Genomic DNA, 21,948 nt, shown 5'->3' on the forward strand with positions numbered 1-21,948 from the left:
CACAAATCACCCCGCCTTTTTCCTTCTGTTATCAAGTACAAGGCACACCGCAAGAGTTCTGCCTCCCGAATCCCCTCTCTGTGAGTATGCCAGTATGTGTGTGTGTGCATGTGTGTGTGTGCCATAGTATAACAAGTCAAGATCTAACGCACCTGTTTCACCTCCACACGTGGAATGACCTTCAGCCTTCTCCGGCTTTCTTAGACAAGCACAGATTGCACTACAACTACAAGCCAGCCAGCCTGAGCCACTGGTTCGTTGAACGATGGCAGACACCTCGCAAGACCAATCCCTCCCGAGCAGTATGAAGAAGACACAGGTCCTTGCAAGCAGTATGAAGAAGACACAGGTCCATAAAGGTTTCAGCCTCGCTAATTCCTAATAGAGCCTTCCCGAACCTTAGCAGTTCCGACCGCCGACGACACCCCTTCGACGCTGGTTGCGAAACTCGATCAGATCCAGCAATGCCTCGATGATGGCGGTGGTCTTGCCGCAGCCACGGACTATTCAAGGTCGACGATATCCAGTCAAAGTGTGGCGGAAATAGCAAGATCGGAGATGACACCCGTCGAGGCTAGATGTTGGGAGGCGTATGTGAACGGCACATGTCGCCTTCCCGCCATCGACTGGGATGTTGATCGTGGAGAAACACCGACCAGCAAGAAAGGGCTACAGAAAGCAGGCAGGAGGGCCGAGGCGCTGAACAGACTATACGGGTCCGATCGAGCAGAACCCTGCCATGCCGTCTGGTTCGCTGTGAACCATCCGGTCGTTCTCCAGGTCGTCAAGGCCATGGCCCGAGTGATCGGCGCTGAGAGCCGGTCGGGACAATCAGAGGGGGTCGACTCGGATCTGGCGGATTTGCAGACCATCAGAGCGGTGGTGGCCACTTCAATGGAGGCCCTGCAGCGCAACCCTTCGGCGTTCAAGCCGCACACCAAAGACATCAACAAGAGGTTACACCTTCTCAGGGAGCACCAGCGAAAGATCCAGCTTCGACGTCTCGCTCGAGCCCACCAACCGCAACCGACGGAGCCTGACAAGGCTTCACTTTCGTCCCCTCCAGATCCTAGTCCGTGATCCGTGATCCGTCCGATTTAGTGACGCCAGTCCATGAGTGCAAGCCGCATCGGTCAATAGACAGAAGATACCAAGACCGGCTTGCCAGGTCAGCTCTCCATGATAGCTCCACGCCCACCGGGATCCAGATCCAATTCTAAGTAATCCAATTGAATAAGTCTACCGAGTTAAGATCACCCAAGTAATCCAGGTTGGTGAAATCGGCCCAAGCTTCAAAGTCGTACATATCTAAAGGCGTGATACTTTGGTCGGGCAGCATGATCTCTCTTTCTCTTTCAGCAGGAAGACAAGCTTCAAGCTGATCTAAAACGTCACTGATGTTTTGTCGCAATCTCTGGCACACGGTAGCGTTTGGTGCCGATGATGGAATCCAGTCGAGAAAGGTGACGAGCATGCTTAGATTGTGGATTGTTTCGGAACGAGGAATCCACGCATAATGCCCTGGCCCCTGAGAAGTTGAAGTTGATCGAGTCTGCCTCAAAAGTTCGGTGCAAAGTGTGCCACTTGCGGGAATGGCAAAGTTGAGAATCTGCCTTGGTCAGTTGTATACCACCCAGAAACAGGAATGCGGAAGATGAAGACGTACCATCCAGCTGACACCTGTGCTGACCTCGATGAAACGTTCCTTTTGATTCCCAAATAAAAGAACGAGCGAGAGAATCTCTCGGCAGATATCGAAGACCTCCTGACCGGAGGACTGCTGATGCTTACTGATAAGCTTTTCGAGTAAAAACATACTGTACAAATACTCCAGTCGAAGGTTGAACCGGGCAAAGTTTTCCGACATGGGCTTCTCAGGCATGGTGTAGTCTTCCAGTCGATGAACAAACACAGAAGGAAGAGTAGAGTATAGCTGTTTAGAACGCTGTCGTAGTTCTCTAGAAACACAAAACCCGAATTAGCCAAGCTGAGAACCAAATGAGGATGCCACTCCACTCACAGCAAATCTCGGTTAGTCTTATAAAGCGATGACTGTCCTAATGCCTCGTCAAGAATCTCCGAACGAATAGTCGCCAATGATCTCCGGGCCCGTAGCATTCCACTAGGATGGAACATGCCATTCGTGCTCCAACCGTCGTCCAAACTCGCTACAGACGCGGCAATGCTGTCATCACCAGCAAGTAGGGCTTCATCACTGATGTCGAGAGGGAGTAGCGTGGAGGTGAATCGGTGACTCAACAATGGGGGCCGCCCAGTAAATGTGGCTAAAATCTTGTCCATGATGAAGATAGACGAGAATACCCTCCGTCTCATTTCGATCGAGAGGTCGGTCCGGGCTTGGGACCTTTTACTCTCAATATGCATGCCCATTGTTGTTACAGTGCTAATGAGTTCTCCATGCAACATCCATACTGTTGGACCTATTGTCGTACGACTCAGTCAGGGGATTCAATATGAATATTGGCAGAAGGAATCAACCTACTTGTGTCTCCATTCACAATACCTTCTAGTATCAAGTGCTTGTAAATCAAGTACGCAAGGAGCGTGTTCCCAGCGTATGCCCGACACAATTTGATACAGTTACCGACACACTCACGCATTTGCTTCAGAATTCTTTCTCGATCCTTTTCCGATCCTTCCTGTTCAACCAGGAACAAGTCTTCCCCGCCGGAGCTGATGATTCCGTAACTTAGGTGTGAAAGGATGATTCCAATGCTCTCCCATCGTATTGTTTGCAATGATGAAGACTTCATCCATCTCTCTAAACCATCCTCGTCATCTTCCATGGGATGACTGGTGTTGTAAGAAATCAGCGTGGCGATCTTGCGAATGCTGCTTACTTTTCCCTGCCTCAGCTCTTCGCCGAAGTGAAGCCAGAACGACTTCATGACACGGGCTATGGAGGGTCTGATGATTTCGTCATTTAGATTATTGTATCGTTCAAACAGTATTTGACACGTTCGGTCATCAGGGAATTGCGCCAAGATCTTGGTAGCGAGCGGGAGTAGATCAGGGTCGATGCTGAAGCTAGGGTCGATCTCAAAATCAGACGAGGAGATTGACATGGGCATTTCCCGTGGTTGGGTCAAGACAGGCGAGTAGAGTTTTTCGTCAAACGCAGCAAGAAAACTTGTAGACCCAAAAAACTGGCCAACAGTCTGTAAGGCAGACCCCGCGGTGGTGGATGTGACGGATGGACCATTGGAGCTTACGCCGGCCTGTACGCTGTTGGCAAACGCGTCTGGCATGTCCGTGGATGCCAGGGTCGGGTTGTTGCTTTGAAAGGCAGAAGTTCGAGGAAGCATGTACACGCAGTATTGCGGCGCGTTTCGCTGTATGCACTGGGTACATATCGGTAAGGTGTGATCACATGCCGTCTTCCGCCTTCTACAGGGCTCACACGCTTTCATCCTCCCATTGCGAGTGCGGAAAAGATCAGTTGCCAGTGGGGGTGCTGCCATTTTCAGACTAGGAAGAATCCTTCAAAGATCTTTGGAATATACAAGGCTTAGGTGGTGCTTGCGGACCAGTTTCAGGGGGCCTTGTAAATATAACTTGAGCCACATTGTAGCGCACAGTGTTGTTGTCGTCGTCGTCTGCGCCAATGGAGGATCAACGAAGGCGCAGGCGCGACTTACAATTGAAATTCGAGGACCAAGATTTCAAGGTAAGCAACACACTGGCAATCAGAAGTTGTGTTTGGGTTGTCAGCGTTAAGCTGTCACCGGCCAGAATATCACGTGAGCGGAGTTCGGTCCTCGGGACTGACTAAGCAAACAAGGGTTAGGGTTAGGCGGTGGGACTGGCATAGAGTGCCATTACTAGCTAAATTTCATCTCGCAGCCTTATCACTGCCCTGCGCTCACCAATCAATTCTAATCCGAGAGCCGATCTACAGTCTGATGCCTTACCCACCTACTACCCACTCTCTTGTATCAAGAGAACTCCATGGTTGGAGCTGCAAATTGCATATCGGTAGCCGCCTTTTTGAGCATGCTGTCCACCTAAAAGCATGGAACGTCCAGATTATCCACAGATGAGTTTTTTTGGGCATCATGAACGCGGAGGGGACTTTGTGATTCGCCCCAAGAAAAAGGTGCGTGTCCGAGCTGTATGGTGATATGGACCTTCCTTGAGTTTATTAACCTGTTTTGTCTACAAGTTGCCGCAGCCCGGCTATATGTTGTCTCTTCCAACCATCTTCTGCCTGATATCTAGCATTGACTACTAGTATGGATAACCAGAATCCTACTTGGCAAAACTTGGCCGCGGAAAAGCGTGAATCAGTCTTGAACTCGATCCCTGGGAAATGGAAGATCACTGGGAGAATACCCTCAGTACAAGAACAGCCAGACGTTACAGGACCATTCATCCAACAGTTTCTAAGTCCTCGTGAAATTGAGATCACCGAGACTGATGCGGTTGGCATTGTAGCCAACACATCAACCGGACAATGGAGTGCGGTTGAGGTCACTGAAGCATTTTGTCACCGAGCTTCGTTGGCACACCAGTTGGTATGGGACACATGCAGACCAAATCAATGTCTTGAGAGTTTGGCGCAACTAACAATACTGTAGACGAACTGCTTACATGAGACCTTCTTCGATGCGGCTCTTGCTGACGCCAAATTGCTTGACGAGCACTTTGCCACCTTCAAAACCTCTGTAGGCCCACTGCATGGTTTGCCGGTCAGTCTCAAGGACCAATTCCATATCAAGGGTGTCGACACAACTATGGGCTATGTTGGCTGGATCGATACCTTTCAAGGAAACAAGGACGACAGGAGAAAACGAACCTTTGAAAGCGAATTGGTTCGGGAATTAAGAGCCTCAGGAGCCGTACTTTACTGCAAAACAAGCGTACCGCATACACTCATGTCGGGTGAGACATCCAACAATATCATTGGGTTTACCTATAATCCCAAGAATCGCAACCTCACCGCCGGAGGTAGTTCTGGGGGTGAAGGGGCGTTGATCGGTCTGAGAGGATCCCCGGCAGGATTTGGCTCAGATATCGGGGGTAGTATTCGGATTCCAGCCGCATACAATGGGCTCTACGGGCTCCGTCCATCAGCAGGCAGGATCCCTTACGAGGGGACAGCGAATTCGATGGACGGCCAGAGCAGTATGGTCAGTGTTCTAGGACCTCTTGCGACCACCGCCTGGTCGGCCCGACTTCTTTTCAAGTCCGTCTTGTCTCAAGAGCCTTGGCTCCACGACCCTCTGGTTGTTGAACTCCCCTGGAGGCAATCTCAAGAAGACGAAGTCCGGTCTCTAATTTCCAGCTCTTCCCCGTTATGTTTCGGGATGCTGGTCAATGACGGTGTCGTCAAACCCCACCCGCCGGTGCTTCGGGCTCTTGATCTTGTACGCGCAGTACTTGAAAAAGCCTCTCACAAGATTATCGAGTGGAAACCTCCACCACACTCTCAGGGTGTCACTCTCGTACAGAGACACTGGCACCTTGACGGAGGCGCTGATATCCACAAAGACTTTGCTCTTTCCGGTGAACCTATGATTCCTCACGTCTATGCGGCCTACGGGCCAGCGCCGACAACCGAAGCCAGTGCGAGCGAAGTCGCTGCTCTGCATCGAGAGCTTCGGGCTTACAAGAAAGAGTATCTGGATTATTGGCTGAGCACCACCGAGCAGACAGGCACCGGCCGCCCGGTAGATGCTTTCCTCATGCCTGCAGCACCATATGGAGCAGCCAGGAAGGGAAAATCCGTCTATGCCGGCTATACAATGATTCTCAACGGACTCGACTACACCGCCATAACAATCCCAGTCACGAACATTGATGCCAAAATTGATCGAGTGGACGATGAGTATAAGCCGATCTCGGATAAGGACAAGATCGTCCATGAGGATTGTAAGTCACACTTTTCTCTGTCCCGTCCATGGCCGATGCCTGGTTTCCTCCCGTCAGCTCCAAAACCCACCATAATTCGAGAATTATTGTTAGTACTAACCAGATGTCTACCATGATAGATGATCCTAAGATCTATGATGGCGCCCACGTCGCGGTGCAGCTGGTTGGGAGGAGGTTTCACGAAGAGAAGATTTTGGCTTTGGCAGAATATATTGGGGAATTGCTGCACCAGTAATGAACTGACATAGTCCTTGACCAGGACGCAGCTGGTTAATATTGATCCCACGTAGGATGTATCAGACAAATATATTCTAATTCCTCAGTTTGATATAGAGATTTGTTTACATGTAGAGACTCACTGTATATTGATTTGCAGGACTGGAGACACCCACTGTACATTGATTTGGCAGGACTTTGAACCATCACTCGTGTTTTCCTTTTCCGTAGATCCTTTTATAGGTATCCTCGCTCATTTCATAATCACTTGTCAGTCCATTTTCCCCCTTAGATAAACCAGTGACCACCAACACATCCGTGGGAGTCCCGCCCGACCAACCCTCCTGATCAAAAGGACAGGAGCTCCAACCGACGACGCAGTCCAGCAGCACCTCAAACTCGACCCAATCGCCGGGCCTCGAACAGTTCAAGGCCTTTTTGCAAAAGTAGGGTGAATTCTGAAACACATTGAAGGGCTCCCTCACTTCGGGAAGGCCTTGCATACCGAACCGGGAGAAGGCTTCCACCATATTCTGTGCACACGATCTATGGCCTGGCAGGCCGCGGTCCTCATACATCTTGGGGAAGCATGACATGAAGGTCATGTCGTGCGTTTTGCACGTGTCGCCAACCAGGCGGAGGAGTTCTCGGTCCATGTTGGAGTAGATGGGCTCGCCCACTGTGATGGGTGTCCCTCTCGTGTGGTGTAATGTGTAGGATGGAGAAAGATGTTCTGCTGATGCTATCGAGCCATAGGCGTAGGGGAGAACAAATGCGCTCATGTCGATGATTTGGAGCCCGTGAAGATCGACCAGACGGAAGATGGTGCCGGCTTTCAGAGCTTCAGCATAGCCATGAGCCGCAGGAATGATGGTTTCGGTGGGCTTGGTATGGAATTCCAAAGGCGCAGGTGCATTCGGTCCACCACTTTTACCCACCGAATGCGATGCTGAAGTATCTGTCGCGGCTGGGGAGAGAATCTGCGTCATCGTGGCTGTGGTTGCGTGTCGCCTGTGTGTATTGATAGGAATCGTACGAACACGAATAGAAGATGGAGAAATGGTAGAGAAGCCTCGGAGCCAAGACCATGGACCACAGTTATATATCTTCCACATTGTTCCCCTACTACTGTTGGAAGATGCGCGGAGTGATCACTCCGGTCTCGATGTTTTCGCATCCCATTACTTAATAAGTTAATAGGGTGTCAGTTGCTACCGACCTGAGGGGGTTCCTCAGGCTCATCAGTACCCAGAAAAGGAGCACCGAGCTCCGGTTGTTGACCCATATTGGATACGATATTGACAGACCCACTAAGGCTGACAATTGCCACATCTCCTCCACCTTTCTTATCGAGCTCCGAGCACCGAGTATTAGCTTATTTAGACGCAGTATAGGTAATATACTTTACTACCTAAAAGATAAGGATCATGATTTCCTGAAGCCTAGACCCATCAGTGATCCTCGTCTAGGAGCTTCCAAGTCATCAATGATGTTCCAACTTGGGCGATTGTATTCGCATCATACAATCAAAAGTTCGCATGATAAGAAATATAGTAAGTTTGATAAGATAACCAAAAATCATACTGGTACTCCGTACGGCGCTCGGAGCTCATTCAATAGACCCACGTCGCCACAACGCCACGACGCCACGAGATTGTTTGGGCCGAACGTGGGTTTATTGTTCATATGTATATGTATAGACTGCGATTCTGGGTCGACTGGGCCCTCACTATTATTATGACCTACACCTTCATATTTTCTCCCACCAAGCCAGTATCGTCAGAGGATTTCCTTGTCGGGATCTGGGGCATCTGTATTCGAGATGCCTACCGTCACAACGCCAACGAAGGCACCGCAAGATCACAGCCACGAAAAGACCGCTCTCGACAATAGCAGTGGGCAGCCTGACAATGTTGGATACGGTGTGATGGACGGACTGGCATCTTCCCGCCGATTAAATCCCAACATGAACCCTTTATATCCAACACCTACGGACGACCCGATGGATCCGTTGAATTGGTCGGCGTGGAGGAAAAACATATGTATCGCCACTGTGATGTTCTCCTACTTCCTCTTCACGTACGTGGGTATTCTTTCCTATTCTTTTGCCCGGCTCAACTGTCAAGCGGAGGAAAAATTAAGAGAGCTCAATATGGTTGTCTGAAGTTTGTCGCTGACTTTGTCCCTTAAATGGCCAGATATCTCTGTGTTGCACCCATTCCAGTCTTTGGACTACTCGAGGAACAATTCAATGCGGTTCGTCCAAGTCCCCCGTCCCTCTCCCATTTTTTCCGTAAACCCTCTTGGTAGAAGATATGAGCTACAACTGACACTGACAATTCTGCCCAACTCAGACTTACACCCAGGTCAACTGGACGCTTGCTATTCCATCCCTGGGACTCGCTGTTGGCCCTCTCTTCTGGTCATCGTTCGCCGACATCTACGGTCGCCGCATTATCATGATCACTGGCACTTGCATCGCCATCATCGCCACCGGCTGCTCTAGTCTACATAACATCAGCCTGGGTGGCTATATGGCCACGCGTTTCTTCCAAGGATTTGGCGCCAGTCCTGCCGCCACCGTCGGGCTGAGCATTATCAATGATCTGAGTTTCGAACACCAGAGAGGTTTCCGCGTTGGTCTGTGGGTGCTGGCCATCGATATGGGAACATACACCGGCGTTCTGAGTAAGTGGTCCCTTGAGGCTTTCGGATCCCGAGTCTATTTGGACATGGACGTTGACTGATTGTGTTTTTTTTTAAATGAATAGTCGGCGGTTTCCTTGCATTGGTGGATCAGTACTGGGTGCAGTACCATGTCATCATCCTCTTCGCCGTCCTTCTGGTATTAGAGGTCGTCTTCCTGCCAGAGACGCTGTACCCACGATCCTACGTCCTGGCACACGCCCATGACGAGTCGACGGCAGTGTCGGCCGCACAAACATCAGGCGATGGAGAGAAAGCCGGCAACATGATCGGTATCGGTCTCAATGTCAAACGCACTCGTCAGCTCGGATACTTGGTTTGTCTTCCCCTCGGAACCTGCTCCAGGTTGGCCCCAAGCCATTTTTTTCCATCTTCTTTTTTTCCCCTTGACTTGCCCGTCCCCCAATCTTCCTTCATTCTGTTCAGCCCTAGACGCGCGACTCAATGCTAACGACGCAACCTCAAAGTATGTCGGCAAGATCCCAGCTGTCAACCACCCCAATGTCTGGGAGACTCTGATTCACTTTGGCTACATGTGGCGCTACCCCACTGTGGTGCTGCCCGTACTCATGTACGTCTTCTTCCAGTACTGGTGGTGCAGTTCCATCTTGACCATGCTGCCTGCCGCCTACGAAGACTACAAGGTCGACATCCAAGGTCTATTTGTTATCGGTCTGATGCTGGGCACGGTCATTGCCGAGGTTGCCTTCTCCGGCCGTCTGAGTGACTGGCTCGTGGCGAGGCTGGCGGCCAAGAACGGCGGCACCAGGGTGCCAGAGATGCGATTGTGGCTAGCATATCCTGGCGCGGTTTTCTCAGCTGGTAGGTCTCTTGCCATTTCACCTTGTTCAGACCCAACAGGCACGGGCATTCTGGATATCCATTACTCAGTCCCCCACAAGCATTCTGAATATCCATGACCCAGTCCCCCACAGGCATTCTGAATATCCATGACTCGGCCCCTACAGGCATTTATCCAATACTCAGTCACTGTCTTACTGTCTTACTGTCTTTTTGCTAATCGACTGGGTGTGGTTTAGTCGGTCTGCTAGTCTGGGGCCTTAGTATTGCCCGATCCTGGCACTGGATCACCGGGCAAGTGGCGTCTTTCATCTTCGCCGCCGGCCTGCAAATGGGAAACACAGTCATTTCATCGTATATTGTCGACAACTACCCCGACTACGCCATAGACATCATTACTTTCTACTCGGTGATTCTCAATGTATGTACTTTCCACTCCGGTCCCTTCATCTTCATTGCCCCTTCAAGCACTCTCTACGCCGGTCCCTTCATCTTCATTCCCCCTTGAAGCACTCTCCACGCCCGTCCCTTCATCTTCATCTCCGTTGCCCCTTCAAGCACTTTCTACCCGAGATCGAGAAAGAAGACATGAAAACTAACCACTCTATGTCGCTAGCTATCCGCATTCGCAGAGCCATGGTTCATCAACTACTGGGTCGAAGCTTCTGGTATGTGCTATGCCCCTGTTGTCGTTCTTCCTTGGGATCTAAGATGATTATCTCTTACCGCCCATCATTGATCTAAGGTCATTGTCTCCTATCATTCACCATTGATCTCCCTGTAACCCGATCAACTCACATCTAACCTCAAATAGGTTATACATGGGCTTTCGCAGCCCAGACCATGATCACCGCCTTTGGAATCATCATCGGCATTGGTCTGGTGCAATTGTACGGCGGACGCATTCGTGCCTGGAGTGGCGCCCCGAGCTGGACGACGGCATCGTCACGGACTGAGCTCTAGCTGATACTTGATTGATTTCGGTTGTTCTTAGGCAGAAGAGTTAAGAGCTCGGTTCTTGGGCAGAAGAGTGTAGAGTTTTGGCACTGCGGTCCCAGGGTAGTTGGCAAACTCAGTGCTCGAAGTGGACGGATACCACTCTTTCGCCGGAAATCCAGTCAATGCATCAGTAGCCACCATTCTGCCCGGGCCGCTTTTACTCCTTGCTTCATGCTGGCGTGCCACTGTTCATGGCCGGATCGTCCGGGAATACATTCAAGATCTTTACAAATATTTCCGAATCGGACCTTTTCACAGTAATTCTTAAGATTCTAGACATGATGTGGAGTAGGCCCGCGGCCTTTTTGGGACCTATTGGCCTGGAGATTGTCATGAAACAGACTAGACATCAATCTTGGCATGGTTTAGCACAGGCACATTGGAAGGGTTTATTATACACTTCCGAATTGGGACGTGGACAACTCTTCGCTTTCTCTCCATGTGTTTAGCAGTGCCTCGAAATCGCCATGTCTCCCGCAGGTATCAGAGGATGACCGACGCTGGGATGATGGCCTTTGCCTCCTCGAAGCTCTCATGATGAACCATGCACTCACTCACTCTTGAAATTGTCGGGGAATCTTGTTCGTCTCCACGATTTTCCACGGCACGGTAGTATAGAAACGCGGGACCTGTCGAGACGATGACCGATTGCCGAGACACATCCAGGTCCAAGATGCGACGGTCGGGTTCCATAAAAGATGCATCATACCTTGTCCCGGGGCTAGGGAGGTAGAGTTGGAACATGGCACGCCTCAGTGGCAGTCTCCCTCTCAGCTTTATGCAGGCAGCAAGCATTTTTTCAAGATAGTCTCTAGTCACCTGCCATTGACTCGAAAGCACAGTTGTATCATCGAGGCTCCCGCCTAGTTCGGAGGATATGAGCGGTGCTAAGGCCTTGATGCACCGAATTGACAGCTCCGACGCAAGCCGTTTGATTGTGTTCTCAAACCACGATGACCCGTCTTCGGTCAAGATACACCAAGCTGCATATTGTAGATTTGTGAAAGCGACAGGGCCATCTGGAGACTCATAAGCCGAAAGTCATCTATCGGAATCTGATCACAAACCTCTTTCATAAATGCAAGCGTTGACAACATTGGAAATTGGGCTTTGGTCTTGATCGAATTTGAAGATCTCGGAATAGAACACCCACTGCCGAATCATTGTCCAGATCAGATATCTGAGTAAATCGAGGGAGTCCAAACCGGTAAGCTGGGCTCGGGAATGTCCTGCCCGACGGGCAACAGCTTTTGAAAGATCCATTCCAAGACAGTCGCCCAAAGCTGAGACCAAGTCGGGAGAGTCTATGCCACTCCTGAGAAGTTTATCGATGTCTGATTGACCATGCTTCCAAGGCAGATTGGTAATTAATTGCCCTAGCAAGTAGCTAACGCTTTCAATGGTGCGTCTCATCCCAAAGTCAGTCGGCGCATCCGCGAGACTGTGAGCTAGGTCAATTGAACGAAAGGTCGTGAACGTGCCCATGGTTTTTTCGCGGTCGAGAGCGGCTTGTAGCGCCACGATCTGCCTGCGCTGGGCATGATAATTAATTCGTTGTCGTTTCGCATGCTCCTCCAATTGCCGGACCTTGGTCAATAGTTCTCCGCGACTCTACGATAGCGTACGTCAGCAAGATATCACCATGGGTCAAACCCCAGAGGTATGTAGCTACCGTCGCTTCCAAATCACCATCGCCATCACCGGCAAGCGACAGGTCTCCCAGACCAGAGATGATATCTGTCTCAGGGTTCAGGGAGGCTTTAGCAGCCTGTGGGTGGGTGTGAGCGTCTGCGCAGTCGGCGCAGAAATGTGGATCTATGTTTGCTTCGTAGTAGCAGAACATATGTTGCCAAGTCTTGCATCCTTCGCACTGGACAGTTTTACCGCCATCTTCAGTGTCGAATGGGCACAAGCATTTGATCACCCATGGTCGAATCAAGGCATTGCCCCTGTTCTTAGACTTGGAGTATACTGTCCTGTCGCGAGACTCCCGAGAACTTGTCTTCCTGTACGTTTGGTCTCGTCTACAGCGCCAGTCATCAGTATCGCGAAGGTGTAGATGATCGACGATCAATCCGAAGCTGGGCTTACAGTCTCAAGTCTTCGATGGCATCCCGGACATCTTGGAAGGTAACATTCTCCTTTTGTTCAAGGCCCGGAAGGGTCGCCCAGTGCACGCCGAACTGGTAGAGTGGCTCGACCGTTCCGTCTGCATTATGCCCGGAATTCCTCCAGATGCTCTCGAACTTGGATCGAACGTGACTGGCCTCGTATGGCTTGTCTGGTCGAACTATCGCATTCAGCTGCTCTGTCAGCGATCTGAAGCCGCTGGTGCGGCTGTGACTAGCAAAAGTCTCGCTGTTCTCGCTAACAAATGCTAAGACAAATGCTAAGGCGCGGCGAGGCCAGCGCACCGGTTTTTGGGGGCGCTGCTCGGATCTAGGCAGCTCGGCCATATTGGTAGTGTCTTCCGGAAGGCTGTCTTGCTGATTTGCGTTGACAGAGAGATGGACAGACCGCCTCGATTGTGCAAAACACAGCCTTCTTAAATGCCAGCCAGAGTGCGCTGGCATGGCGCCAAACTTGAGGGTTTAATTGGCTGGCGGGTGTTGCATCTGCAGTCTCCAGGCAGACGACCGTGTGGTCGCAGGATGCCTTGTGGTCGTCTTGTGGCCGCCTCGCAGTTGCCTTGTGCTATGCCATGTTTGTCCACTGCGCATGATCACGGTTGGGGGTTTATTTAAATCGGCTAGGTCGCCCTCGAGAATCGCAGCTCGGCTGGAGACGAGTTAACGGTTCCAACTGCAGCATCGGCCAGCGTCTGGGCTCGGAAACAGGCAGACCTAACTCAAGTGCCGCAGGTGTGATCGCTATGGCCGTCACAGTATGTATCGATTTCGGTACGACCTATTCCTCCGTTTCCTTTTATAGGTCCAGACAGGCATCTGGCGACAACCCGAGCGTTGGCTGTGAAATTCACCCCAAGGATATCGGTCACATCACGAATTATCCGAAGGCACCAAAATTCAGCAAAGCGAAGTGCTACGAAGTGCCCACTGAGTTGCTCTACGACCTGGAGAATAACACGATCGACTGGGGATACCCTGTACACGCAAAACTAAAGTTCCCCGCCGATGTCAACTACGTCCGGATACATAAGTTCAAATTGCTCCTCGACGAAAAGGAATACACACAGGATGGTCGGAGAGAAGCCATTACTAGCTTGACAAGGCTTGGCTTGGATCGTGAGGAAGTCATCTTTCAATTCTTGGTGCGACTCCTGCGACACACGCGCACCGAATTGACCACACAGCATGGTCTCCAACCAACAGACTCAGTTCAGCTGGTCTTGACTGTTCCAGCCATCTGGACTGGGAATGCTGATACCATCATGACGCGAGGTCTTGAGCGTGCTGCGCGAGAAGCCGACCTTGGGCAAGAGCAAGACGTGTTCCTTGTGTCAGAGCCAGATGCAGCAGCGACCTATTTCTGCGCAGCTGAGAGATCGGACTATCCATTCCTAAAGGTCTGTTCAGAAGGCCCAGTGGCATCATTTTGAATGCTAACCCAATCCAGGATGGAGATGCGTTCATCATATGTGACTGTGGAGGGGGGACGGTGGTACGGCAAATCCCTTCAAATTCTGCGTACTGAAGCCCTAACCGCTACGTGAAGGATTTAGTCACCTATGTGTTACAAAGCGTATGGCCTCCCCGGATCGACGAGATAGTCGCTGGTGATGGTACTATAATCCAGCCCTATCTAGTGACCATCAACTGATATTGTGCTCCAGGGGGCTTGTGTGGATCAAGCTATGTCGATAAAGCCTTCTATCAATGGCTGCTGCAGAAGTTTCAGGGAGACAACCGGTACGCAGACCTAGATAAGCAGGTTGGAGGATTCAGAAAAGTGGCAGAGACGGCCACCACAGACTTCGAGAGCAGAACCAAACGAGAGTTTTCCGAGCTTGACGAGAAGGTCTTTCTTGTGGTGCCGGGAGCACGAGCAACCGACGAGATGCCTTCCAGTGCCATTGTCGCAGACGGGTAGGGTAATTCTACCACTTGTTTACATCTCCAGCTAACACTTCACCGAACCTAGGAGTACGATCAGAAAATTGTTTGAACCACGGCTAGAGCATATAGTTCGGTTGATCGAATCACAGAGACACAAAGCTATCAGCGCAGGCTACGAATGCAAAGTTCGTTGTTGTACTTGATGCAGCGCTAGACGGAAGTATCTGACCACCATCTCACAGAAAGTCCTCCTCGTTGGAGGGTTTGCTTCTTCCGAATGGGTTCAATACTACTTGCGGGAAGCGTTGAAAGAAAAAGAATGCGATCTCCGATTTCCTTTCACTGAGTAAGTCCATTTGAAGAGATTTGGATTGATCTGACATCCTGTCCAAGAGCTACTGCGATATCTGCTGGAGGTATCATGCGATATATGAACCGAGCAGAAGGCCCGTCCGAGATCATGCGAGCTTCGTATGGATTCACTCGTCAGGAGCCTTATCAACCACACAAATATGAAGGCCATCATGAGGGAAACTGCATTCCGGTCACGGATGAACAAAATGGGCAACTGTACGTTCTGGATTGCGTGAATTATTTTGTGCGTAAAGTAAGTTGCCGTTGACCTGCAAGCCCCCGATGCTGGCCTACATACGCTAAAGCTTCTGAAGGGACAGGTGGTGCCTCCCGGCGGTGGCACTTTCGACTTGAGTGACATCGACATGGGCGACCTTGAGGCCAGTGGAAGCCTGGAGTGGACATTCCAAACCATCACCACAGATCTGACCATCAATCTGGCCGTCTTCTCCAATGAAACGGGAGACAGTCTGGAAAATCATTTCCCCCTCACGCATGCGAAAAACCAGGGTAGGTGTTGTTCCAGCACCACCAGATACTGTCGCTAACGCCTCACGAGGATGTGTACCGCAAGGTCGGATCGAATACACTGTCACGGGAGCAGAGCTACGCAGGCTACGAGCGCCGGTGTTGAGCCACAATTACATCTTCAAAGACGAGACGAGAAGACGATATTACACTCTCAGATATGAAGCCAAGTTTCACAAAATCGGCCGGAACATTCGGTATGAGTTGTGGATTGCAGGGGAAAGAAAACTGTCGGCTTTGCTGAATGCGAGTTCTGTGACAGACCCAAACTCCCTGGAGGGGCGACTGGACAGTCTGGAAATATGATCAAGCATCCATCCTAGGGCCTGGGGCCACTATTGGAGGACGTTAGTCGTTAGATCAGGCTATCCGGACAGCGTGAGATCAATGTGGAAACTGATAGACCCACCGCTAGATTTCTCATCAAGGGAAACGTGCGGCTCTGAAATGTCCTGCTAAAACAGGTGTTGTACACTACGCCACCTGTTTCATCTGCGCCACCTCCTTCACCATCAACACGGCTTCCTCGACCTGGTCCTTTTGAATCAAACTGGCTTGTTTGGGGTTCTTGGCTCGGAAAATCTCATTCATCTCTTCCAATGTGTGGCCTTTGGTTTCGACCATGACGAACCAGTAGTAAAGGGTCTCCAGGCCACATGTGACGAGGAAGACGAAATAAGTCTTCCATGTAATGTCCTTCAATGCCACTGGAATGGCAAACATGTTGACGAGACCCGCTGCGTTTCCCGCCATGTTTTGGAGAGCCATGCCTTTGGCGCGCTGCTCGTAAGCGAGGACTTCGACCGGGTACATGGCCTGCAGTGGTGTGTATGCAAAGCTGAAGACCATGCCGATCAAGAAGATGAAAGCGACGGATGCCCGTGCCGCGGTTGCATCCTGGTTTTGATAGTAGACTCCTGTGCATGCTGCCATGATGGCCCAGATAGCTGTGAGAGTCGCGCAGCAGGTGATGAGGATCTTGCGCCGACCAAAACGGTCCATGAGATTGGCCCCGGTCACAGCTGCAATCCCGGAGCTCAGGGTGGTGCCCAGGTTGATGTCGAGAATGGTTTCGGTGTCGGTAATGCCGGTCGTGGTGAGCATACCAGGCAGGAAATATGACACGCCAGCTTGACCCGTCCACTGACTGAAGGCCGAAATCGCCACGGCACACAGCACGACCCTGTACAACGCCGCACGCGAGTTGAACAGGGAGCGATAATCCCACCATCTTTTGTCTGCTCCGTCGAGTTCCAGCTCTTCTTCAAACTCTCTCATCTGCAGTGACACCCACAATGAATCAGGATTGTCGTTACCGTGGTATTTGATGAGAGAGGCTTTGCATGCATCGGAATAGCCATGGGAATATTGCCACCGAGGTGATTCAGGGACAAAAGGGCAAAGCACCAGCAATATAGACGGGAAGGCCATCTGAAGCCACGTTGGAATCAGCCATGATATGTCGCCAGTATAGTTCACACAGCCCCGCAACACCGCCGCCGCAAGGATGGCTCCAAGGTAGTAGCAAGTGTTGTACATTCCTGTGATGCGTCCTCGCATGGTGGGATGGGCGAACTCAACCACGTATGCGGGACAGATGGCATTGGCAATCGTGCCTCCAAACCCAATGAAGAAGCGCCCGGCCATGAATTGATTCAAGTGATGTGACGTGCCCTGTAGAATCGTGCCCATGACAATGAATGCGCACCCGATGAAGATGCCCACTCGTCGACCAAATACATCTCCACAAGGGCCGACAGCAGGCAGAGCCGACACCGAGCCAATCTGCAGCATGCTGGAGATGATGCCGGTCTTGATCCCGAGGATGGTGGCCCCGAACTGTTGTTGGAACGCAGGCATGGCCAGGAGGTTGCCCATGAGCGCACCGTCATAGCCGTTCATGGTGGATCCGAGGAACATCAATCCACACATGATATAAAGTTGAATCATCCTCTTGCTGGTCTTGACCGGAGGCTCTAGACGGCCTGCTACCTCGAGGGCAGCCACACCTCGGAGGGATCGCAGCATATTGACCTCCTGAGGGACATGTTCGACAAAGTTGATCTGGCCAACTTTCTCCTCTGCCGTAACCGACATGGTGTGTCGTTAGCAGTTGCCGCTAGTTGATCGGAAAAATGGAAAGGGAGATGATGGCCGTAAACTGGTGTGCCTGTTGCTTGAGGATGAAGAAAAGATGTATTGTGCGGTTAGACAGCTTTCCATCAGAGGGATCTGGAACCCTACATCTTATACTCGTGTACCCGTCTTGAACGGATCTCGTTCTTCTCCCTCCGCTGTCGATCAGTTCAATCCGCGGGGACGTCCTCCACAGTGCTCCGCAATCAATGGTCAAACTTGACCCCCAGCGACTGGTTTCCGACGTTTTTCCCGACGCCGACGATCTGCCCCCTTACCGGAACCTTTAAGCGACGTTCGCGCGGCAATGGCTTTCTGGGGCAAAGCGGCTCTTAGGCCTGTGGTTCGTTCCAGCGTAGCATTGCAAAGCCCGCCGTTTTTCCCGCCACGCGATCATTGGTCTCTGCCGGACCCTGTTGGGGACCTCCGGGGACCAGGGCAAGCCACACTCACTGATCCCGACGATGTCGCCGACAAAGCGTGATCTGGGTAAGGTATCCTCCAGGATTTTTGCCCAAGCATAGACTGTTCAGCGACATATAAACCCCCGAGAAACGGCAGTCTGCCTCACCGAGAAGGCCACCTCCCCGGTTGAATCCTTGACAATGCCCTCCACACTATACTCGGCGACAGCGCCGTCGATCACACAGGAGTCCGTCGAGGGTGACACCAACTATGTGGCGCCAACCTTCCCGATCGGTCCCTTTGTGAAGCACGCCTCGAATCCAATCCTGACACCAAATCCTAAATATGACTTCGAGTCGAGCTACTTGTACAATGCGGCTGCCCTTGTTCTAGGTGGCAGAGTGTTTCTTCTTTACCGCGCACAAAACGAGGCAAAGGTCTCGACGATTGGCTTGGCCTGGTCAGATGATGGCATCCATTTCACGCGGCTTGATCACCCAGTTCTGACGCCAACAGAGGTCTATGAACAAGGTGGCGGGGTGGAGGATCCACGGGTGGTCCGCATCGACGGCGTTGTATATATGACTTATACGGCGTACGACACAGAGACTGCCCGCCTATGTCTCGCTACCTCCACGGACCTTGTCCATTGGAAGAAGTTCCCTCCGTTATGGCCTGACTGGGACGAAGTGGAAGTGAAACTGTCTGGACGTCATGCCATTCGACGAGGTTTCACAAAAGCCGCGTCCATCTTCCCCGTCGCCGATTCACGGGGCAAATACAACATGCTTTGGGGCGAGTCTTTTGTCTATCGAGCCGAGAGTACGGATCTGGTGAACTGGAAGACTCGACCTTTTGAGGATTGGTTTGCGACTGGTGTGCACCTGTGGGAGAACCGGTTGCTGGAACCCGGGCCATCGCCTGTCCAGACCAAGGACGGAAAATGGATCTTGATTTACAACTCTGCCACGACTGGAGGTGACAGATTTCGGAACAACCAATACTCTATTGGGCAGATGCTGATCGATTATGAGAATCTGGATCAAGGTCCGTTGGCCCGGCTGGAACAGCCGTGTTTGGAGGTCGATCAGCATAATGAGAAAAGTGGCCAAGTGGATCAGGTGGTGTTTTGTGAAGGCATGGTGCAATTTAAAGGGAGGTGGCTGTTATATTTCGGCCAAGGCGACAGCGAGTTGGGTGTGGCAACTGCGGATGCAGTATAGATAGAATTCGTCCAATGCAACAAGTATTAGGAGTCGCTCAAGAACGCATGTGAACCTCGAGGCTTAAGCTTCTCAAATCCCGGAATGTCCAGAATACAGAATAGCCATCAATGAGCTCGATGGTCCACGGGCCTGGACCAATGCGTTCCCTGATCGTTTGTTCTAAGAGCCCGAATTGACCAGGCAGTGGATCCCAGAGATTCAAGAGAGCTCTGCAATTCTCGAAATTTGTCAGCTCCCAGAATCTTAGCAATGTCTCCGCTGCCGTGGCTTGGATCTGGGCTAATTGTGACCAGTGTTCGACAATCTGCTGCTGACAGACAAAAATTGAGCGTGAAATGGCACAGATGAAGTAGAGCACCCCAGGAACTGGCCGCAATCCGATTTCGCGTCCAACAGCAGGATTTTCGATGAGTACGTAGCCGTACAAACGTAAGTAGATCAAGCTCTGCAACATGTGGGTGATGATGGCTGCAGGAGTCGCCGGCATATCATCCCGCACATCGAGGAACTCGGAGGGCATCTGGGCTACGTTCAGCAGGCACGAGTATTCGAGTCGAGCCCATTCTTGAGCCACTTCTCGTGCCACGGGTTCATCATCCTGCGGAATCGTAGTCGTGTTGCGGAGTTCAAGAAAAGACGCAGCCAGGTGTGTCAGCCTCAAGTAGTGTGGAGCAAACGTGTCATGATCGAGGGTTGCAGCGTAGTCAAGCAGCATGTTTGGAGGCAAATTGGGAGGAGATGACTGGAGAGTGTGACCAACAAGGCAAATCCAGGTCTGCGCGGTTAAGGCTCCGATCGAGACTGGTAGCGGAATGTTGTGGATGTTCTCGATGGCAGCAAACGGTGTGAATGCCTGTTTTTGGAAGCATCAGTCTACTGTGGCTTCCCTTTCAAAACTTTAACGATGTTTTGACTCACCTTCTCGACGATACTTGACGTCAAATTCACTCGTGGTAACAGGAGCATCAGACCGGCAGCTTGGATCAGATCAAGATCTTGCTGGTTGACGAGGATAGATAGCTTCTGTACCTGTGATTCAGACAGGCCTGCACATTCGTTCTGCAGAGATAGTTGAGCTGCGAGATGCACACAATAACTCAATGCTTCGGGAATCTTGGCCTCCTCCATCGATAGCAGTGCTTCTCGAGGAAGGAATGGGAATTCGCATGACACAATCATCTGATACTTCTCCGCTGTGGTCATCTGATCGATATGTCTGCTCTCAGTCTCGTCCACGGTCATGATCATCTTGGCAGCGTCCAGCGAGCCTGAATCAGCACGGACTCGGGGAAGCTGACAGTCGCCATTGTTGACATGAACGACTGCTGCTTCTCGCAGCGAACCCGTCGGCCGAAGCAGCGTTGCACTGGACCTCGCCGAATATTGCGTGTACACCCGAGATGAAACCTCGTGTGATTTCAGTCGACGCTTGAAGCTGGGCTTCCGAAAGCCAATCTCGCATTTGATGTCGAAATGCTGGCAGGCCAAGCAACGACTGTCCGAGGCAGACGGTTGCGGGAGGACACACTTTTTCTTTCGGTGTTGACAGTACTGGCATGATTTGAACATGGGGGCGGCGGTGTATGAGCTGGCTAAGGGTTCGCAGAGTAAGCAACCATCCAGATACTCATGTCCAGATCGTCTTAAAAGCAGGAGCAGTTCGATCATTGCCGGTGCTGCCAAGCGCCCTCCATCACCCGCATCGAACTTGCCCTCCTCCGGGAATGTCTCAGGGCACACACTTCGACACACACTTCGTACCGCACACACTTCGGAGTTACCTAATCAGGGTTAGTGGTACTGGTGGTACGGTGGTTTATACGATAGCCAAGACCTCGTCGCCGCCCATTCCACGTAACTATCGTCGTCGGTGTTACATGTACGTTATATAACTACCGTAAGATCCAAATCGCCAGTCATCAAGGCCAAAGGTGATGTTTTTGGGCAATGAGCAACGAGGGACTGGGACCACTGTCATGCAGAAAACATATCTGACAACATGTTTCGGGGTGTATGTTGCCAACGTGCCTAGGCATTTTTAGGGATGATGTTTTTGGACTTGTTGGTCCAAGTAAAGCAAATGGCTAATGACCTCTGGTCAGAAGAAAGACGTCGAGGTTGGTTGTCACAACGTATAGGTGGCCTTTTCGACCGAAGATGATTACCGACAAATAGGGAACGGGAAGAAATGGGCGACCAGATCATGACACACACACACAAATTCTCTCTTTGCGTCTTTCTCTAAAGTCTCGTCCTCACCACCTTTTGATCTTTTGTCCGGCTGAATGTACCGAGGACTGTGCATAACATCCATGGTGTCTACCAGTACTCAGCCGCACACGAGGGTTTCCTTTTCCACAATCATAATGTCAAAAACCAAAGCAGACAAGACAAAATCTCATGACGCTCGCCCCCCCCCCCAAAAAAACTCGAAACCGAAGCCAAAATCAAGACATGTCCCCTTCGATGGCTTGACCTCTCATCCAAGTCCATTTTGTTTTGTCCTACGTATAGCTCCAGTGGCTTCGATAGGCCCCAACAGCAAAGGGCGGGGCTGCGTCGAGAAGCTGTAGAGAAACTCGAGCCGTTCTCTGTTGTCTTCCTGAATGTCTTGCCCCTTCGAAAAATCCCGGTCGCAATCATCGCACCAGATAAATTCTGACCAATAA

At 51.2% G+C, this 21,948-nt stretch overlaps 10 protein-coding genes across 10 annotated transcripts; 5 read left to right on the forward strand and 5 right to left on the reverse strand.

Annotated features, from left to right (window-relative positions):
- Window positions 1-265: 265 nt before the first annotated feature.
- A1O3_03953 (uncharacterized protein) lies at window positions 266-1,080 on the forward strand (the record flags this gene model as incomplete). Its single annotated transcript, XM_007734085.1, has 2 exons — window positions 266-332; window positions 386-1,080. 2 exons carry the CDS (start codon window positions 266-268, stop codon window positions 1,078-1,080), a joined length of 762 nt encoding a protein of 253 aa, XP_007732275.1.
- Window positions 1,081-1,216: 136 nt separating this feature from the next.
- Window positions 1,217-3,482, reverse strand: A1O3_03954 (uncharacterized protein; the record flags this gene model as incomplete). Its single annotated transcript, XM_007734086.1, has 4 exons — window positions 1,217-1,609; window positions 1,667-1,958; window positions 2,021-2,441; window positions 2,504-3,482. 4 exons carry the CDS (start codon window positions 3,480-3,482, stop codon window positions 1,217-1,219), a joined length of 2,085 nt encoding a protein of 694 aa, XP_007732276.1.
- Window positions 3,483-4,253: 771 nt separating this feature from the next.
- A1O3_03955 (uncharacterized protein) lies at window positions 4,254-6,127 on the forward strand (the record flags this gene model as incomplete). Its single annotated transcript, XM_007734087.1, has 3 exons — window positions 4,254-4,535; window positions 4,599-5,892; window positions 6,012-6,127. The coding sequence occupies 3 exons, from the start codon at window positions 4,254-4,256 to the stop codon at window positions 6,125-6,127; spliced, it is 1,692 nt and encodes a 563-aa protein (XP_007732277.1).
- A 187-nt stretch (window positions 6,128-6,314) lies between these two features.
- On the reverse strand, window positions 6,315-7,097 carry A1O3_03956 (uncharacterized protein; the record flags this gene model as incomplete). The annotated part of the gene is made up of 1 exon (XM_007734088.1): window positions 6,315-7,097. The coding sequence occupies one exon, from the start codon at window positions 7,095-7,097 to the stop codon at window positions 6,315-6,317; it is 783 nt and encodes a 260-aa protein (XP_007732278.1).
- A 977-nt stretch (window positions 7,098-8,074) lies between these two features.
- Window positions 8,075-10,578, forward strand: A1O3_03957 (uncharacterized protein; the record flags this gene model as incomplete). Its single annotated transcript, XM_007734089.1, has 7 exons — window positions 8,075-8,266; window positions 8,463-8,796; window positions 8,880-9,130; window positions 9,282-9,636; window positions 9,855-10,036; window positions 10,232-10,283; window positions 10,430-10,578. 7 exons carry the CDS (start codon window positions 8,075-8,077, stop codon window positions 10,576-10,578), a joined length of 1,515 nt encoding a protein of 504 aa, XP_007732279.1.
- A 2,123-nt stretch (window positions 10,579-12,701) lies between these two features.
- Window positions 12,702-13,070, reverse strand: A1O3_03958 (uncharacterized protein; the record flags this gene model as incomplete). The annotated part of the gene is made up of 1 exon (XM_007734090.1): window positions 12,702-13,070. The coding sequence occupies one exon, from the start codon at window positions 13,068-13,070 to the stop codon at window positions 12,702-12,704; it is 369 nt and encodes a 122-aa protein (XP_007732280.1).
- A 416-nt stretch (window positions 13,071-13,486) lies between these two features.
- Window positions 13,487-15,818, forward strand: A1O3_03959 (uncharacterized protein; the record flags this gene model as incomplete). The annotated part of the gene is made up of 9 exons (XM_007734091.1): window positions 13,487-14,140; window positions 14,191-14,235; window positions 14,290-14,356; window positions 14,408-14,660; window positions 14,716-14,815; window positions 14,873-14,976; window positions 15,024-15,237; window positions 15,290-15,494; window positions 15,520-15,818. The coding sequence occupies 9 exons, from the start codon at window positions 13,487-13,489 to the stop codon at window positions 15,816-15,818; spliced, it is 1,941 nt and encodes a 646-aa protein (XP_007732281.1).
- A 168-nt stretch (window positions 15,819-15,986) lies between these two features.
- A1O3_03960 (uncharacterized protein) lies at window positions 15,987-17,609 on the reverse strand (the record flags this gene model as incomplete). Its single annotated transcript, XM_007734092.1, has 1 exon — window positions 15,987-17,609. One exon carries the CDS (start codon window positions 17,607-17,609, stop codon window positions 15,987-15,989), a length of 1,623 nt encoding a protein of 540 aa, XP_007732282.1.
- Window positions 17,610-18,253: 644 nt separating this feature from the next.
- A1O3_03961 (uncharacterized protein) lies at window positions 18,254-19,276 on the forward strand (the record flags this gene model as incomplete). The annotated part of the gene is made up of 1 exon (XM_007734093.1): window positions 18,254-19,276. The coding sequence occupies one exon, from the start codon at window positions 18,254-18,256 to the stop codon at window positions 19,274-19,276; it is 1,023 nt and encodes a 340-aa protein (XP_007732283.1).
- Window positions 19,277-19,313: 37 nt separating this feature from the next.
- Window positions 19,314-20,848, reverse strand: A1O3_03962 (uncharacterized protein; the record flags this gene model as incomplete). Its single annotated transcript, XM_007734094.1, has 2 exons — window positions 19,314-20,132; window positions 20,198-20,848. 2 exons carry the CDS (start codon window positions 20,846-20,848, stop codon window positions 19,314-19,316), a joined length of 1,470 nt encoding a protein of 489 aa, XP_007732284.1.
- Window positions 20,849-21,948: the final 1,100 nt, after the last annotated feature.

The sequence above is a fragment of the Capronia epimyces genome, assembly GCF_000585565.1.
Source record: "Capronia epimyces CBS 606.96 chromosome Unknown aczIQ-supercont1.3, whole genome shotgun sequence".
Classification (NCBI taxonomy): Eukaryota; Fungi; Ascomycota; class Eurotiomycetes; order Chaetothyriales; family Herpotrichiellaceae; genus Capronia; species Capronia epimyces.